The 20,447-nt window shown below is 42.0% G+C and overlaps 1 protein-coding gene across 2 annotated transcripts in view; it reads right to left on the bottom strand.

The window, feature by feature from the left end:
- vash2 (vasohibin 2) overlaps positions 1–20,447 on the bottom strand; it is a 135,057-nt gene that overhangs the window by 41,794 nt on the left and 72,816 nt on the right. For both annotated transcript variants that reach the window (XM_072265156.1, XM_072265155.1), the window contains exon 5: positions 5,222–5,603. In XM_072265156.1, the coding sequence (XP_072121257.1) occupies positions 5,222–5,603 (382 nt within the window). The remainder of the gene's footprint in view (positions 1–5,221; positions 5,604–20,447) is intronic.

Consider the following 20,447-nt stretch of genomic DNA (forward strand, 5'->3'; position numbering starts at 1 on the left):
AGCCATCTGGTCCAGACAGCATACCTGGCTGAGAATCAAAGATCTGTGTGGACCAACTGTCTGGAATATTTACAGATATATTCAACCTCTTAGTTCTGTGGTCCTTGATTCCCATCCGCTTCAAAAAGGCATCCATTGTACTGGTGCCCAAGAAGAGTTTGGTGACCTGCCTAAAAGACTACTGTCTGGTAGCACTTACGTGAACTGCAATTAAATGCTTCAAGGAAGCTGGTTATGGTGCAGATCAACTCCTGCCTCAGAGCTAACCTGAATCTGGTCCAATTTGCTGACCAGCACAACAGGTCAACAGCCGATCTGTGGCATTCAAGGCTGGAGATCCAGGACTAAACAAGAAGACCAGGTACAACTTATGGTGAGCATTCTCAAGAGCAAAATGACAATATTGATTGAGGTTAGAGGTGGAATCAGATGCACATCAATTCTGGCAGGGTTTACCGGCCACTGCTACCTACAAAGCAAAACCTAACATCATGAATGGCAATGATGCTTCACTCCCAGGCGAGCTCAATGCTTCTTACACTCGCTTTGAAAGGGAGAACAAAACTACAACCATGAGGATCCCTGTAGCAACTAGTGACCCTGTGATCTCTGTCTTGGAGGTTGATGTCAGAACTTCTTTCAAGAGGGTGAACACTCACAGGGGGACTGGCCCCAAGGTATGGCTCTGAAAACTAGCGGCAACCAATTGGTGGGTTTGTTCAAAGACATTTTCAGCCTTTCATTGCTGCAGATGGAAGTTCCCACCTGCTTCAAAAGGGCAACAATCATACCAGAAGAGCAGGATGAGCTGCCTTAGCGACTATCGCCTAGTAGCACTCACATCTACAGTGATGAAGTGTTTGGAGAGGTTGGTTACGGCTAGAACTAACTCCTGTCGAAGACCTAGACCCACAGTAATTTGCCTAACGTCACAAAGGGTCCATGGCAGATGCGATCTCTTTGGCTCGTCACGCAGCCTTGGATCACCCGGACAATACTAATACTTATGTTAAGCTGCTGTTTATCGACTATATCTCAGCATTTAACCCAATCATTCCTACAGTTCTGATGAAAAAACTCCAAAGCCTGGGCCTCTGTACCACCTTCTCTAACAGGATCCTGTACCTCCTCACCAGAAGACCACAGTCCATGTGGATCAGAAATAATATCTCCATCTTACTGATAATCAGCACTGCTGCACCTCAAGAGTGTGTAGCTCACTGCTCTACTCACTCTATTTCCATGACACAGCTCAAACACCATCTGCAAATTTGCTGACAGCCAAACTATTGTTAGCAGAATTTCAGGCGGTGACGAGAAGGCGTACAAGAGTGAAATAGATCAGTAGGTTGAGTGACATTGCAGCAACAACCTTGCACTTGTCGTCTGGAAGACCAAAAAGTTGATTGTGGACTTCAGAAAGGGTAAGACGAGGGAAACACACACCAATCCTCTTCGAGCAATCAGAAGTGGAAAGGGTGAACAATTTCAACTTCTTGGATCTATCCTGGGGTCACTTATCAATGCAGTTACAAAGGAGGCAGTTACATTTCATTAAGAGTTTGTGGAGATTTGGTATGTCACCAAAGACACTTCCAAATTTCTTCAGATGTACGACGGACAGCATTCTAACTGGCTGCATCACCATCTGGTACACGGGGTGGCGGTGGGGAAGCGGTACAGGTCTGAAATAAGCTGTAGAAAGTTGTGAACTCAGTCAGCTCCAGCATGGGCACCAGCCTCCACAGCATTCAGGACATCTTCAAGGAGCGATGGCTCAAAAAGGTGGCATTCATCATTAAGGACCCCCATCACGCAGGACATGCCCTCTTCTCATTGCTACCAACAGGGAGGAAATACAGGAGCCTGAAGGCACACACTCAGTGATTCATGAATAGCTTCTTCCCCTCTGCCATCAGATTTCTGAATGAACATTGAACCTATTAACACTACCTCACTGCTTTCTTTCGTCTCTGTTTGCACTATTTAATTTAACTTTATATACAGTATTAACAGTGCTATAAAATATTCACTCCCCTCCTGGAATAAGTATTCTCCCCCCGGAATATGACACACCAAATCATCACGAGTGCAGCCAATTGGTTTCAGAAGTCACATAATTATTTAATTGGAGATCTGTTTTTGGAGGCTTCTGTGTAATTAAGGTGTTTTAATTGACTGCAATAAAAATACACCTATATCTGGAAGGTCCAACTGCTGATGAGTCAGTATCCTGGCAAAAACTACAGCATGAAGACAAAAGAACACTCCAAGCAACTCCATGAAAATGTTATTGAAAAGCATAAGTCTGGAGATGGATACAAGAAAATTTCCAAGTCACTGACTATCCCTTGGAGTACAGTTAAGTCAACCATTAAGAAATGGAAAGAATATAGCACAGCTGTAGATCTTCCTAGAGTAGACTGTCCTCAAAAATAAGAAGGGGACTAGTGAGGGAGGCCACCAAGAGACCTATGACAACTCTAGAGGAGTTACAAGCTTCAGTGGCTGATATGGGAGAGACTGCACATACAACTGTTGTCTGGGTGCTTCATCAGTTGCAGCTTTATGGAAGAGTGGCAAAGAGAAAGACACTGTAGAAAAAAAAACTCACATGAAACTAGAGTTTGCCAGAAGGCATCTGGGAGACTCTGAAGTCAGCTGGAAGAAGATTCCCTGGTCTGTTGAAATCAAAATTGAGCTTTTTAGCCATCAGACTAAATGCTATGTTTGGTGTAAACCAAACACTGCACGTCATTTAAAACACACCCTCCCTACCGTGAAACATGGTCGTGACTGCATCATGTTGTGGGGATGCTTCACTACAGTAGGTCTGGAAGGCCTGTGAAGGTAGAGGGTAAAATGAATGCAGCAAAGTACAGGGAAATCCTGGAGAAAAACCTGATGCAGCCTGCAAAAGGACTGCGACTTGGAAGAAGATTTGTTTTCCAGCAAGACAATTACCCAAAGCATAAAGCCAAAGCTACACAGGAATGGCTTAGAAACAACAAAGTTAATGTCCCAGGGCAGCCAAATTAGAGACTAGACCTCAATCCAATTGAGAATTTGTGGCTGGACTTGAAAAGGGTTGTTCACTCATGATCCCTATGCAATCTGACAGAGCTTGAGCAGTTTTGTAAAGAAGAATGGGGAAAAATTAGTGTCCAAATGTGCAAAGCTAATAGAGACGTATCCACACAGATTCAAGGCTTTTAATGTGCCAAAAGTGGATCTACTAATTACTGAATTGAAGGGGATGAATACTTATGCAATCAATTATTTTATGTTTTATATTTGTAATTAGTTTAGATTACTTTGTAGAGATCTGTTTTCACTTTGACATGAAAGAGTTTTTTTCTGTTGATCAGTGTCAGTGATATTAAACCCAATTCTGATGCGCAGAAATGCAAGCAGCTGCAAAGGGCATGGGACTCGGTTCAATACAATATGGACATATCCCTCCCTGCCAACATCAGCACCTACAGGAGGTACTGCCTCAAGAATGCAACATCCATCAAAGTCACCACTATCTGGGTCATGCTATCTTTTTGCAGCTGTCATCGGGCAGGAGGTACAGAACTCCCATACCTCCAAGTTCAAGAACAGCTACTTCCCTTCAACTATCCAGTTCTTGAACAAAATGGCAAAACTCCAAAAAACGGAGAGCGTCATCAACTTTAAATTCCTCGATGTTATCATTTCAGAGGTTGTCCTGGATCTAGCAGCACCTCTACTTTCTTAGAAATTTCCAAAGATTCAGCATGTAACCTAAATCTTTGACAATCTTCTATAGATGTGTTGTGGAGAGTATATTGACTGGTTGCATCACAGTCTGGTATGGAAAGCCCTTGTACAGAAAATCCCTCAATAAGTAATGGATATGGCCCAGACCACCATGGGTAAAGCCCTCCCCTCTATTGAGCACATCTACATGGAGCGCTGTCGCAGGCTAGCATCATCCATCATCAGGGACCCCCACCACCCAGGACGTGCTCTCTTCTCGCTGCTGCCATCAGGAAGCATCAGGGCCCTTACCACCAGGTTCAGGAACAGCCATCACCCCTCAATCACCAGGCTTTTAAACCAGAGATGATAATTTCACTCAACTTCACTTGCCCCATCACTGAACTGATCCCAATGGACTGGAAACAACAGGAATTCTGCAGATGCTGGAAATTCAAGCAACACACATCAAAGTTGCTGGTGAACGCAGCAGGCCAGGCAGCATCTGTAGGAAGAGGTGCAGTCGACGTTTCAGGCCAATCCAATGGACTGGATTTACTTTCAAGGACTCTTCAACTCACATTCTTGATATTTATTGCTTATTAATTATTGTTATTATTATTGCTTTTTTTTGCTTTCTTTTTGTATTTGCAGTTCTGTCTTGCACATTAGTTGTTGTCCACCCTGTTGGGGTGTGGTGTTTCATTGATTCTATTGTGTTTTTTTGTATTTACTGTGACTTCCCATAAGAAAATGAATCTCAGGGTTGTATATCATGACATATGTATGTACTTTGACAATAAATTTACTTTGAACTTTGAAACCCTTATCTCTACTAGTTTACCACACCATGACCACTCTGATGACTTTGCAGTTGTGAATGGTGCATATGACACTATGTGCCTGTGACATTGGGCAAGTAAGATTTACATTGCACCTACAGTATGCATATATGTATTTGTTAATTTGACAAAAAAAATTAACTTTGAGTTTAACAGACGTACACATTGTACTGAGGCACGACTCTCTCATTAAGCAAAAGCCATGGGAAATCAAGAATACAACATAATCAACATGTATTAAATTTCAAATCCTCTTTGTTTATATTCATCAAAATATTCCCCAGTTATTGTTTGTAAAAACAAAAGCAGTCTACATGAACACAAGACAAGTTGTAGCAGTTAGACTGCACAACATCTACAAGTTTCTAAATATTAATCCACATAATGCGCTCTTTTTCCAAAAAAAACAATCTATGTTGCACGCCCTCTCTGTCTGGACATTGAGCTTACCAAGGACTTAATAAAATTTCATTATTTGGAAAGTAAATGTCTCAACCCAGCTAGAATTTTCTGTTTTTTAACCTGGTAAAATTCTTTAAAAAAGTAAACGATACCAGAATAAATAATTAAATAGAGATATAGTGAGTGAGATGCCTCCCACATGATCTTCTATTACCCAAATTCTGAGGAGTGGATTACAAGTGTGGTGCACTTACCTTCATTCTCATATCTCGAGCATGCTTCTCCAATTCCTTCCTCACTTCGTCTCTGCTCATCTTGCTTGTGTTTAGAACTAAATGTTTCCATTCAATCTGCTGGAAACTGTGTGGGTCATGTGATACAAACAAGCCAATCTTCACCTTTTTCACAGTGTGGAGGTACTTTCTGTAAGACTCCTCAAATTCGAAAAACAAGTCACTGAGTGTTCGAAAAACCAGGGGCTTGTCCATCAAGTCCTCTCTTCTGCTCATACCGAGAGTGCCGTAACGACCATTGTAGTAGACACCAAGTACCACATGGTGAAAGCAATTCCCTGAGAACTGGGTTTTAAAGCTGATTGGAAAGCGTTCTAGGACTGCTAGTCCATTGGTAAAGTATCTAATCATTATGTTAAGGTTCAAAATAAATATTTAAAATACATCAGGCAAGGCTCAGACTGTCACTTATACTAGAGAAAAATCACTAAAATTGTTCAATAGTATGTAATTTACATGATTGTCATGTGTCATTTGGGCAATTGTGATGGAAAGTCTGGTTGAACTTAACAGCTGAGAAAGGAATCATGATGCAGCAATTTCCTGGCCCTGCTTCAGGAGAAATTGCTTCCCAGCATTCTCTCTCAAAGGTCACACATGTAGAATGACATTTTGGGAATTTCAAGTTTCCAAATTCATTTGAGGATCAACAAAGTGACAGACAAGATATTTGCAAGTTATTAATTGTGTAAAATGTTACGGCAACAGAGAAATGCTGTCTAAATTCAATGAGACTTTAATTTACAGGAAGTTGCTAAGACATCCACTCAAGATCAGAGATTTATATCACTTTAGATTAACTTATTTTAACAAAGGGCATCACCATGAATTTTCTTTTCAACAACAGTTTCGTGGAAACTACTTGCATCATTTTCTATGAAATTTAATTTGAAACCGTACAATGCCAGTAATAAAGTCTACATTCACAGTTCAAAATGCAGATAAAGTAAATGGCATTCAGCCATACCTTTAATGTGCTCATAGTTCACCACATAGAGGTATCTGATTTTCAGAATAATTCCTTGGGCACTGCCACACAATACTTTCACCAGCATCTGGCTGCCTCTTTGACTGACATTCAGAGGTTGGTTCAAAGACACTTGAACAAAATTAGAGCAAGTTCTTTGCAATTGAAATTCAAAGAATGACCATAGGTTTGATCATAAACAAGAGAAAATCTGCAGATGCTGGAAAGCCAAGCTACACAAAAAATGCTGGCAGAACTCAGCAGGCCAAGCAGCATCTACGGAAAAGAGTACAGTTGACGTTTCGGGCTGAGACTTGAAGCAGGACTGAAGGGTCTCGGCTTGAAACGTCGACTGTACTCTTTTCCATAGATGCTGCCCGGCCTGCTGAGTTCCTCCAGTATTTTGTGAGTGTTACCATAGGTTAGACAATCACTTTGAGTCAGAAGTTAATCCAGGGTTGCTTGGGAGATTATCCATTCACAAAAATACGAACAGTGTTAAGGAAAGATCAGTTAGTTCCTTTGCCATCTTCTGTACAATACATCTATTTTACTTAACTTTAATTAGTGTTGTGGAAATTAACATGCAAAACTGTGATGCTCAAGAGTTGGAAGGGCAGTTGGTAACTAGGGCACGGTTTCACAAGCTCGCAGTTCCTTTGGACATAGCTCAGAAGAATGATTTTTAAACACAAGAGCCAGCTCCATTCAGTGTCTGTAATTTGGCCTCTTTCAGCTGACTCAGAATCGGTAAACATTTCTTTTTAATGTCTCAGAGTTTCCCATCTATTGACTGAAGTTGCCCCATTGTGCTCCTACATGCCTTAGAGGTCAGACAAAATGCCTGCCAAAATTTCAACATTTCTTCCTCGCTTTGTGCAGCTGAACTATCAGGTCTGATAAGGATCCTGCTGCAATAGCCTGAGGGGGAAAGCTTTCAATTTACTTCAAGTGCCACAATCTTCTGTTAGCCCTGCAATTCTATAGCCACTGTACACAACAGCAACACTGTCGTTTGGTTTCCCATATCCTTCTCCCTCTCCTGTTTTTATGTTCTCCATTAAAAAAAAGTTAATTTTCAGTCTGTTGCCTCTTCCCCCTTATCCTCTTTCTTCAGCTCTTTATCTCTTCCATATCTCCACTCCTAGTTTCTCAAATCATCCCCCTTTATCCACCTACCTTCTCCCTCACCTGAACTCACCTATCACCTACAAGAGAGAATCTGCAGATGCTGGAAATCCAAGCAACACACACAAAATGCTGGAGGAACTCAGCAGGTTAGGCAGCATCTTTGGGAAAAGAGTACAGTCAACATTTTGGACTGAGACCCTTCGACAGCACTGGAGAAAAAAAGATGAGGAGGGGCCTGCTAAAGGGCCCGAAACTTTTTTCCCCAAAGATGTTGCTTGACCTGCTGAGATTTGCTTAAGGTTTTCAGTATCTGCAGAATCTCTCATCTTTCTTATGTTTTGAAGATATGTTTGGACATTTTGGCTTGTCACCATAACGCGCAGTCCAATGTATATCACCACTTCCAAGATCCTCATAGGTCATCGTCAAAAGAGAGGTTTAAATTCATATTGCCGTCAGCAAATTAAATTAGCACAGTCAGCTCCAAATTCCTTTGGTCTGCAAATCTTCCATAAATGCAAAGAAATACCAGCTATGAACTTCCTGAATTGATGCCACCAGACTTTAAGGGAATAAACAGGGAATGAACTTGAAGGTCCTATTCTTCTTTGGCTGTCCCTCAGGATCAAGAATGACGCCCTTCCACTCTGGCTCTATGCATTCTAAGATGATTAGATCAACATGGGAGCCACAGATGGGGTAGGAGGTACCTTACAGGAATGGCAGGCGGGTAGTTTGGCAGAGGAAGACTGTCAAAATGGTTATTCCACCATTTTCCACATGGCTTCTGCACGCTCCCAATGAATAAACCCAAGATACTCAACGTCATCCCAGATCCATGGCTGTTTTGAGTGGCCGTGGATCACAGTTCTCTTATCTAATTGCCAAACTCTGCTAGCACAATTCGAACATCTTAGGTGTCTGCCACTTGCAGAGGATTCAGAAAGATTCTGGAACACAAGGGGGTTCATTCAGAGTGGCCAGATGTTTCCATCTAAGGACCATTGTGAACAACCGACAAAGGCAAATGCAAATGTCCTAGCCTTTTTCCCAGGCCTTTCTTTCTTACTCCCACCCTTAGCACAAAGAAACCATATCAGAGATCTAGAGGTATCTGGGCCAGCAATGGGAACGTTTTGAAAGAGTAAATTGCTCTTTCTATTTACCGAATACAATGTACGTAGTGATCCTTAGAAGCTATTCTTCCATTTGGAAAGGTTAATTATACATACAGATTAGGGATATCTATAACACATTATCTACATTTGTATACAATGAACTGAAAGTCTATGAAAGCAAAATGCCAGCCAATGGTTGTAAATCGGCCATGGACACAGAATTCCAGGTTTGGACTTTCTTTCAGATTTCTGCAAAACATGGATAAAAATAAACTCTACTTATTCCTTACATGGTCTATTCTTTATTTAAATTGATATAAGAGTTTAAATTAATGCATACTAATATACAGTGGCATGCAAAAGTTTGGACACCCCTGGTCAAAATTTCTGTTACTGTGAATAGTTAAGTGAGTAGAAGATGAACTGATCTCCAAAAGTCATAAAGTTAAAGATGAAACGTTCTTTTCAATATTTTAAGCAAGATGAGTGTATTATTTTTGTTTTGTACAATTTTTAGAGTGAAAAAAAAGAAAGGAGTACTATGCAAAAGTTTGGGCACCCCAAAAGATGAGCTCTCAGACAACATTTCCCAAGGTCTTAGATCTTAATCAGCTTGTTAGGGCTATAGCTTGTTCACAGTCATCGTCAGGAAAGGCCAGGTGATGCAAATTTCAAAGCCTTATAAATACCTTGACTCCTCAAACCTTGTCCCAATAATCAGCAGCCATGGGCTCCTCTAAGCAGCTGCCTCGCACTCTAAAAATTAGAATAATTGATGCTCACAAAGCAGGAGAAGGTTATAAGAAGATAGCAAAGCGTTTTCAGGTAGCCATTTCCTCAATTCGTAATGTAATTAAGAAACGGCAGTTAACAGGAACGGTGGAGGTCAAGTTGAGGTTTGGAAGACCAAGAAAACTTTCCGAGAGAACTGCTCATAGGATTGCTAGGAAGGCAAATCAAAACCCCCGTTTGGCTGCAAAAGACCTTCAGGGAGATTTAGCAGACTCTGGAGTGGTGGTGCACTGTTCTACTGTGCAGCGACACCTGCACAAATATGACCTTCATGGAAGAGTCATCAGAAGAAAACCTTTCCTGCGTCCTCACCACAAAATTCAGTGTCAGAAGTTTGGAAAGGAACATCTAAACAAGCCTGATGCATTTTGTAAACAAGTCCTGTGGACTGATGAAGTTAAAATAGAACATCTTGGCTGCAATGAGCAAAGGTATATTTGGAGAAAAAAGGGTGCAGAATTTCATGAAAAGAACACCTCTCCAACTGTTAAGCACGGGGGTGGATCGATCATGCTTTGGGCTTGTATTGCAGCCAGTGGCACGGGGAACATTTCACTGGTAGAGGGAAGAATGAATTCATTTAAATACCAGCAAATTCTGGAAGCAAACATCACACTGTCTGTAAAAAAGCTGAAGATGAAAAGAGGATGGCTTCTACAACAGGATAATGATCCAAAACACACTTCAAAATCCACAATGGACTACCTCAAGAGGCGCAAGCTGAAGGTTTTGCCATGGCCCTCACAGTCACCCTGACCTAAACATCATTGAAAATCAGTGGATAGACCTCGAAAGACCAGTGCATGCAAGACGGCCCAAGAATCTCACAGAACTAGAAGCCTTTTGCAAGGAAGAATGGATGAAAATCCCCTAAACAAGAATTGAAAGACTCTTAGATGACTACAGAAAGTGTTTACAAGCTGTGATGCTTGCCAAAAGGGGTGTTACTAAGTACTGACCATGCAGGGTGCCCAAACTTTTCCTTTGGGCCCTTTTCCTTTTTTGTTATTTTGGAACTGTAGAAGATGGAAGTAAAATAGTAATCTTGCTTGAAATATTAAAGAAATGTGTCATCTTTAACTTTATGCCTTTTGGAAATCAGTTCATCTTTTACCCGCTTAGCTATTCACAGTAACAGAAATTTTGACTGGGGTGCCCAAACTTTTGCATGCCACCATACAATTATTTTGTAAGTAAGTTAATAATTGAGGTTACACGCAATTTTCATTTAGGTTATTTTCTTTAAATCATAAAGGAAGATAATTATTTCTTCTCCTTCACTCTTTCCAAACAATGTATTGATCAATCTCTGCTGAGAGTACAATTGTGAAAATGATAGCCATAGACAGCTCAGAGAGATTTATATCTGTTACACTTAAGATGCCAAGTTATCAAGAAGGTCTCATACTAAAAGCTTGGAGAGACATTCAGGTAGCCATTTTCTTTTATATACATTCAGCAATTCTGACCCAAAGGATGTACAGAAATAATCTAAGATTATTATCCTTGTGCCAGCCCCAATCTCAACTTCAATTGAAGAGGTTCCACACGGTAGGCTTATTCAGGAAGTTAGAAGCCATGGGATCCAGGGAAGTTTGGCTAGGTGGATTCAGAATTGGCTTGCCTGCAGAAGGCAGAGGGTGGTGGTGGAGGGAGTATATTCAGACTGGAGGATTGTGACTAGTGATGTCCCACAAGGATCTGTTCTGGGACCTCTACTTTTCGTGATTTTTATTAACGACCTGGATGTGGGGGTAGAAGGGTGGGTTGGCAAGTTTGCAGACGATGCAAAGGTTGGTGGTGTTGTAGATAGTGTAGAGGATTGTCAAAGATTGCAGAGAGACATTGATATGATGCAGAAGTGGGCTGAGAAGTGGCAGATGGAGTTCAACCCGGAGAAGTGTGAGGTGGTACACTTTGGAAGGACAAACTCCAAGGCAGAGTACAAAGTAAATGGCAGGATACTTGGTAGTGTGGAGGAGCAGAGGGATCTCGGGGTACATGTCCACAGATCCCTGAAAGTTGCCTCATAGGTGGATAGGGTAGTTAAGAAAGCTTATGGGGTGTTAGCTTTCATAAGTCGAGGGATAGAGTTTAAGAGTCGCGATGTAATGATGCAGCTCTATAGAACTCTGGTTAGGCCACACTTGGAGTACTGTGTCCAATTCTGGTCACATCACTATAGGAAGGATGTGGAAGCATTGGAAAGGGTACAGAGGAGATTTACCAGGATGCTGCCTGGTTTAGAAAGTATGCATTATGATCAGAGATTAAGGGAGCTAGGGCTTTACTCTTTGGAGAGAAGGAGGATGAGAGGAGACATGATAGAGGTGTACAAGATAATAAGAGGAATAGATAGAGTGGATAGCCAGCGCCTCTTCCCCAGGGCACCACTGCTCAATACAAGAGGACATGGCTTTAAGCTAAGGGGTGGGAAGTTCAAGGGGGATATTAGAGGAAGGTTTTTTACTCAGAGAGTGGTTGGTGCGTGGAATGCACTGCCTGAGTCAGTGGTGGAGGCAGATACACTAGTGAAGTTTAAGAGACTACTAGACAGGTATATGGAGGAATCTAAGGTGGGGGCTTATATGGGAGGCAGGGTTTGAGGGTCAGCACAACATTGTGGGCCAAAGGGCCTGTACTGTGCTGTACTATTCTATGTTCTATGTTTTAGAACAGGTATCAGAAAAGATATTGTTTCACTCCTGCTAATCTAATTTCTCCAGTGAGGTGTTTGGTCTTCAGTTGCAGATGGTGGGGACAAATTCCACTTTAGATCAGCTGCCACGAAGACATATCTGACAGAGTTTCCAGGCACTCTTTGGGTTCAAGCCATTGTTGCTGGAACTCTCTGCCAACACAGGCATAGGAAATGTGCAAACTGAGATCCAATATTTGCCCAGTAAATGCATGAAAAGAGTATTGCAAATTTCACCTTATTTCAGCTCTAGTCCAGAGTGCATATTGAAAGATTTATTATCAACAAGAGATCTGCAGCTGCTGGAAATCCAGGGCAACACATTCAAAATGCTGGAGGAGCTCAGCAGATCAGGCAGCATCCATGGAGAGGAATAAACAGTGTGACATTTCAGGCCGAGACACTTTATCGGGACTGGAGAGGGGAAGATGCCAGAATAAAAAGGTTGGGGGAGGAAGGAGGACAAGCATGAAGATGATAGGTGAAGCTAGGTGAGTTGGGGGGGGGTGAAATAAGAAGCTGGGACGTGTTAGGTGGAAAAGACAAGGGGCTGGAGAAGAAGGAACCTGATAGAATAGGAGAGTGGACCATGGGAGAAAGATAAGGAGGAGGGGCACCGGGGGAGTTGACAAGCAGGTGAAGAGAAGAGCTAAGAGGCCAGAGTGGGGAATTGAAGACCAGGGAAGGAAGAGGGGAAAATATGCACTGGAAGTTGAAGAAATCGATGTTCATGCCATCAGGTTGGAGGCAACACAGACAGTATACGAGGTGTTGCTCTTCCATCTGAGACTGGCCTCTTTCTGGCGGAACAGAAGGCCGTGGACCGACATGTCATAACAGGAATGGGGTCGGAATTAAAATGGTAGGCCACTGGGATATTCTGCTTTTGGCAGATGGAGTGGAGGTGCTCACAAACCGGTCCCCCAATTTACCCCGGGTCTCACCAGTGCAGAAGAGGCCACATCAGGACCACTTGATACAGCAGACAACCCCAACGGATGTGCCGGTGAAGTGGTGCCTCACCTGGAAGGCCTATTTGCGGCCTTGAATGGAGGTGAGGAAGGAGGTGAATGAACAGGTGTAGCACTTCTGTTGCTGGCAGGGGTAAGTGCCTGGAGGAAGATTAGGGAAGGATAAATGGACAAGAGAATCATGGAGGGAGCAATCACTGCAGAAAGCGGAGAGTCGGAGGGGGGCAGATGTGTTTGGTAGTAGGGGGGCATTGAAGGTGGTGGAAGTTGTGGAGAATGTGTTGGATGGATGCAGAGGCTCATGGGGCATAAGGTGAGGACAAAAGGAATGGTGGAGATGCGGGTGAGGGCAGCACCAATGGTGGAGCAATAGGAAACACCATTCTTTGAAGAAGGACGACATCTCTGATGTCCTGGAATGGAAAGCCTCATCTTGAGAACAGATGTGGCAAGCACAAAGGAAATGGCATTTTTACAAGAGACAGGGTGGGAAGATATATTGTCAGGATATCTGTGGGAATCAATCGGTTTATAAAAGATATTAGTAGAGAGTTTGTCTCCAGAGATGGAGACAGTGAGATCAAGGAAGGGGAGAGATATCTCTGAAATGGACCAAGTGAATTTAAGGGGAGGGTGGAAGATGGATGCAAAGTTGGTGAATTTGATGAGCTCCCATGGGTGCATGAAGCAGCACCAATGAGGTCATCGATGTAGTGCCGAAAGAGTTGGGGAGCATTACCAGGGAAGGCTTAGAACATGGAGCCAATGAAACAGCAGGCACAGCTAGGGCCCATGGCTACACCTTGAGTTTGGAGAAAATGGAAGGAGCCAAAAAGAGAAATTGTTGAGGGTGAGGGTCAGTTCTGCCAGAAGAAGCTGGGTAGTGGTTGGAGGGGAAATGGTTGGATCTGTTGTCAAGAAAGAATCAGAGAGCTTTAAGGCCTTCCTGAAGGGGAAAAAGAAGTGTAGAGGGACTGGACATCCATGGTGAAAATGAGATGATCAGGGCCAGGGAACAGAAGGTTGCTGAGGAGATTGAGAGCGGTATTTTCGCAGATGTAGGTGAGAAGGGTGATTCAATGGAGTCGAGGTATGCGGACACGAGTTTAATAGGACAGGCGCAGGCAGAAACAATGGGCCTACCTAGTCAGCCAGGTTTGTGGATCTTGGGATCTTTGTGATTTATCATTCACAGTGCTCCCTGCTCCCACTGCTGAGCCCCAGCCTTTGGGGGTGAAGGGCAGAAACAACCTAACTGCAACTCACAGTTTTCCACAGACATGGAAAATAGCATGCTAGCTTTTACTACAGCTCACACCTTCCTCCTCAGTCAATACTCTCCAGATACACCCTGCCAAACCTCAGAGCTGTTACAGAATATCCCATCACCCACTGCTGGGGAAATTCCAACCATTGTGCAAACACAGTCAAAAAGAGAGCCAATTTATGTTTGAAAATTAATATTTCAAGAATGTAGGTGATCATTCAATGGAGTTTGGTGCATCGTTTACTTAGATTGGAGAGAAGGTTTACTGTTTTAACGGATGTTATTAGTAATACCCATACTGACACCATTGAGAGAAATTGTGGGGGGGTACAGTGTAACTGCTGATGGCCACGTGCCCACATAATTACCATGTATCAGCTTGATTTCCTTCAAGTGGTATTTAGCGCTCACTGTATTAACCATCCAGCTCAGTAGGTTCATTGTCAGTTTTTAGTGACGTTTCCCACTTTGTTCCACCCCAGTGGCCACTTAAATAATGCTTGGCTCAAGAAAATAGAGCACTGATTGTGAAGAGATAATTATGCACTGTGTGAGCAAGTATGTGCTGTAAAACACAATTGCACCTCAGCAAAATGAAAAGTCCCTGGAATAAACAGCAGTTCATGACTTAGCTTTTCTCCAAACATGGTTGCATGAAGCTGAAAGTGAAATTTCACTTACCCTGTATTATGCATGTATGGAAATGCATGTGATGGGTCTGTGCATCTCATCTGAGGGACATTAAATCAGAGGGAACATCATCCATGCTGGAAATCAGAAGGGCTCGAAATATCTAGGCCAGGTAGCAGCTGTGGGAAAACAGTTAACATCTGAAACCGAATATTTTTCATCAGAAATCTAATAAAATGGAACTGAGGAAGCATCTTCAATCTGACAGATTAGCTTGATTTCTCTTGCCACACATGCTGCCTGACCAGCTGAGTATTTCCGGAGGAAGAAAAGGTTTTGTATTAAATTGGATTATTATATCACAAAAGCCACAAGTGCTACACTATTGATGAATCCACTCTTCAAATCAGAATACAGTTACTGTGGCAGACAATTTGTTCTCAACAAAGCCTCATAAAAAACAACTAGATCATTTGTTCTGGCAACACAGGCAGGGACTTGGCCACCAGGAAAGCACCCCTGCTTTTCTTTGAAACCATGTCAATGGTGTCTTTAACATCCAGAGAGGAAAAGCAAGGTCTTTGTTTCAAAAACTTAAGTGAATTGAAAAGAGCAGGACAGATGAGGAACTATTTGGAGAGCTAGACAAAAAGAACCAGACAATGCCTTAAATCACTTAAAGGCATGTGGAATGTAAACTATGAGAAAAAAAAGACAATCCTTTCCATTCTGACAATGTTACCTTCTGAGCCTTGCTCAATATTTGTATTTTATATTTTCATATTATGAAAACCCTGCTCCATATATAATTGCAAGGTTTTTAAAGGAATATTTCAGGATGTTGAGTAATTGTATTTGGTCAAATATAACATTGGAACATTATTATGAAATCTGTGCAAAGTGGTGATTTAAGAGCACTATGGGTGCCTTGAGCTTGTCATTTCTTAAAAAGGAAGCTATAATTTAAGTTATAAATACAAGCTGCTCTCCAAAAAGTAGGATGAAAACTTCCTCTGAAGGGTTGAACGGAGTCTTATTTATGTCAGGCTAACTGAAGGTGTTGTAGTGAGCCCAGAGAGACTGTGGCAGTTCATACATAAACCAGGCCCTTCACTCACTCACTCACACGCACCCTTGTGTTCAGCCGTGACACCAGCTGGTATCATTAGAGAACAGCTTCATCTAGATTGATTGCATTAGTTCAAAGCATTGGAGGGGAGGAAATTTGTAATTTTGGCCCTTAACCAATCTCTACTGCACCTGTGGCACTAGCTCTAGGGCATAAACATGCAGCCCAGACATTTTTTAGTGTCTGGCCTCATTAATGAAGAACTGCAGGAAGTGAATGAGCATTCCATGACAGTTCTGAAAGGAAGAAAGCTGACCTGTTTCCATATATCATATGGGCCTGTTTTGGTGGGTGGCTCTGAAATGGGTCGGAGGAAAAGACTGATGAAAGCCGTCAACGGACCACAAGAGAAAATCTGCAGATGCTGGAAATCCAAGTAACACACACACACACACACACACACACAGTGCGGGAGGAACTCAGCAGGCCAGGTCTATGGAAAAGAGTACAGCCAATGTTTCGGGCCAAGACCATCCAGCAGGACTGCGTGCTAACAGACCACAAGAGTCTTGTGCGTCAGTGGGTATAGTAGCACAGTGATTAAGTACTGGACAAGCAGCCAGAGGCCAGGACCACTGATCTAATGACATGCATTTGGATCCCACCAGGATGTTAGAGAATTTAAATTTAAGTAATCAAAATAAACCTGAAATTTTATACGCTCAGTAGCCACTTTACTAGGTACCTCCTAGGCCACTGAGTGTATATTTGTGGTCATCTGCTGCTGTGGCCCATCCAATTCAAACTTCAACTTGTCCATTCACCACTGTTATAAGATATGGTTATTTGAATTACTGTCACCTTCCTGTCAGCTTGAACCAGTCTGGCCATTCTCCTCTGACCTCTATCATTAACAAAGTGTTTTCTTCAAGAGAACTGCTGCTCACTAGATTTTTTTTTTGTTTTTCACACCATTCTCTGTAAACTCTAGATTCTGTTGTGCATGAGAATCCCAGGAGATCAGGTGTTTCTGAGATACTCAAACCACCCTGTCTGGCAACAATAATCATTCCACAGTCAGTCGCTGAGATCACCATTTCTTCTGCATTCTCATGTTTGGTCTGAACAACAACTCAATCTCTTGACCATGTCTGCAAGAGTCGCTGCCACATGCTGATTAGATATTTGCATTAATGAGGTGTACAGGTTTACCTAATAAAGTGGCCATGGAATATATATTAAAAAGTGCTTTTCTCAGTAATATAAACATGAAGCCACCAGATTATCATAAAACCTTAGTGATAATTAAGATTTTTTAGTGTGCATTCCTAATTCAATCTTTACTCCAGATCAATCCTTTTAACAGCCTCTTAGTTCAGGGCCAACTAAGGATGCATAATTAATGCTGGCATTGCCAGTAGCTTACATATCTTGTAAGTGAACAAGCACCAGGAGGTGGGGGATGTTGGAAGTAACCCACACAGTCACAGGAAGAACATACAAATTCCATACTTCCTGGTTCGAATGGAATAACGTTTAGTCATCTTTTGCCTTCTACTAAAACTGACATCGCCCTTCAATCAACATATTTAAACAGCCTCCCTATTTTAGATAGGTGTACTGACAATGACTTAAAGACATGTGAATTTGAATAGGGTGATTTTAATGTCAGTGATGAGCCAGTTGCCCAATAACAAAACCTGCATAAATGTGCCTATCCTTCAATTTCAGTCTACAGGGAGTAGAATGGGCAGCCAATTTATTATTGCAGTTTTCTGACATTGCTGAAGCTACCTTTGCCTTCTGTAATCTAATTACACTCCATTTTTAAGTTTCTTCCTTACTCTCAGATGTGCTATAGAACCATAGAACATTACAGCACAGAAAAAGGCCTTTTGGACTTCTTAACTGTGCCGAACCATTTTTCTGCCTAGTCCCACTGACATGCACCTGGACCATATCCCTCCATACACCTCTCATCCATGTACCTGTCCAAGTTTTTCTTAAATGTTAAAACTGAGTCCACATTTACCACTTCATCCCTACCGTTTACCTTGTATGTTCTACCTTGGTTTGTCCTTCTAAAGTGCAATACCTCACACTTGTCTGTATTAAACTCCATCTGCCATTTTTCAGCCCATCTTTCCAGCTGGTTCAAGTCCCTCTGCAGGCTTTGAAAACCTTCCTCACTTGTCCACTACACCTCCAATCTTTGTATCATCAGCAGATTTGCTGATCCAATTTACCACATTACTATATGTGGCATAAAATGAGACCTATCAGCCCAGAGTCTCTGCTGGCTCACAGAGCAACCCCATCAATCCCCGTCTTCCATTTGTTTCCTCGTAACTTGTTCTTTCATGTGTACATGAATTCCCCACTTATCCTGCCAGCCATCTACAGACAAAGGAATTTATAGAAACCAATAATCTACCAATTGCCATGTCTCTAGAACAGGGATGGAAACAGGAACTCCCTATGTGGTCGCGGAAGGAACATAAACTTCACTACTAACAGCACACAATGTCGGGAATGAGCCCAGGTCTCTGTAGCTCCAAAGCAGCAGAACTACCTGCTGCACCATTATTCCGCCACAGTTTCTGGGTGAAGGATTAAACAGGGATGTTTCTCAACCTGCACTGCTGCTTTTCTCTGGGTAGCCTTTTATTAAGGCTGATAGGATAATGCTTCCAGTTTCCTATTTCCTAGTCAGAGCATCAATTCATATATCTCAACACCTGAACCACCCACCATTCACTACAAAACATCCTCATCAAATAGGCAAGATAAATGGCCGCTAACTAAATCAGAAATGGCAGATTGGTGAAAGAATATTCACCTGAGGTTACCTCAAAACTTGCTACTGGAAAGAACAAAGGGAGATGTGTTGTCATCCAGATGGGTTTTACATGAGGATGTATTCAAAATCTAATAAAATATATTTAATGTATATGTGAGTAAAAAACTTAAAATAGATGTTATATATTTTTTTAATTTACCGTAGTTCATTTATAAATAATTAATTTACCAGAGATATTGTTTTATAACCAGCCCTGAGTTATGAAATCTTTTTCATCAAAACCCATTTTAACTTGGAGATCTTTTTGTGACAGAGAACAATCAGTTTATTTCATTCAGCAGTAATACTGCTCAATTGCAAATTCACTTCAAATATTAAAAATTAAGCCTCCAGCATGCCAGCATACATATACCCCTTCAAAAGGATGAATTTACAGTCACTAAAAATAGACTCCTAAATCCTGCCCTCAAAAGAGACTCCCGCAGGCTATGACTATGATTAAACTGAACATTTAATTTTACACTGAGCTAGACGTACTATTTATTTGAGATGCATGTGTGTTTAAAAATAAGGACAGATACAAATGCAAATCGGTACCAACTTCACACATCACATTGGGAGACTCTTGCACATTGAGTCCCAATACAGTGGTGGATTCAAAAGCAGTTCTGCCACATTAATGCAACCACATCAGTGCTGTAGCAACACGTCCAAATTTAAATGTATTCAATCCCCAGTATGCTTACACTGGAGAATTCAAACCAATGTTTCTTGCCAAAACCTTCAGCACATTGTTTCTCTTCAGATGTGCTGAACAGAGATTTCCATAAGACACAGAAGCAGCATCAGGCTATTCAGCCCATTGAGTCTATTCCACCATTTAATCTTGACTGATCCATTTCTCTCTCAACCCCAATCTCCTGCCTTCTCCCCACAACCTTTCACTCCTTGACTAATCAAGAATCTATCAAACTCTGCTTGAATACACCCAGTGACCTAACCTCCACATCCGCCTGTGGCAACTAGTCCCATAGATTCACCAGCTCCTGGATAAAGAAATTCCTTCTCATCTCTGTTCTAAAAGGATGTCCCTCTATTCTGAGGCTGTGCCCTCGGGTCCTAGTCCCCCACCATAGGAAACATCCTCTCCACTTTATCTAGGCTTTTCAACATTCAATATGTTTCAATGAGATCCCCCCATCATTCCTCTAAATTCCAATGAATAAAGGTCCAGAGCCATCAATCACTCCTCATATGAAAAGGCTTTCATTTCTGGAATCAATCTCGTGAACCTCCTTGGAATCCTCTTCAATGTCAGCAAATCCTTTCTTAAGTAAGAGGCCCTAAACTGCTCAAATACTCCCAAGTGAGGCCTCACTAGTGCTTTATAAATTCTCAACTTTACATCCTTGGTTTGATATTCTGGTCCTCTTGAAATGAATGCTAACATCAACTTTGCCTTCCTCACCACTGACTCATCTTGCAAACTAAACTTCAGGGAATCCTGCACAAGACTCCCAAGTCCCTTTGAGCCTCAGATTTTTGAATTTTCTCTATACTTTTATTCATTCTACCAAAGTGCATGACCATACACTTCCTGACACTGTATTCCATCTGCCACCATTTTGCCCATTCTCCTAATCTGTTTGAGTCCTACTGCCACCTCTCTGCTTCCTCAAAACTACCTGCCCTTCCACCTGTTTTTGTATCATCCACAAACTTGGTCACAAAGCCATCAATTCCA

Source organism: Mobula birostris, chromosome 8 (assembly GCF_030028105.1).
Source record: "Mobula birostris isolate sMobBir1 chromosome 8, sMobBir1.hap1, whole genome shotgun sequence".
NCBI classification, from domain to species: domain Eukaryota; kingdom Metazoa; phylum Chordata; class Chondrichthyes; order Myliobatiformes; family Myliobatidae; genus Mobula; species Mobula birostris.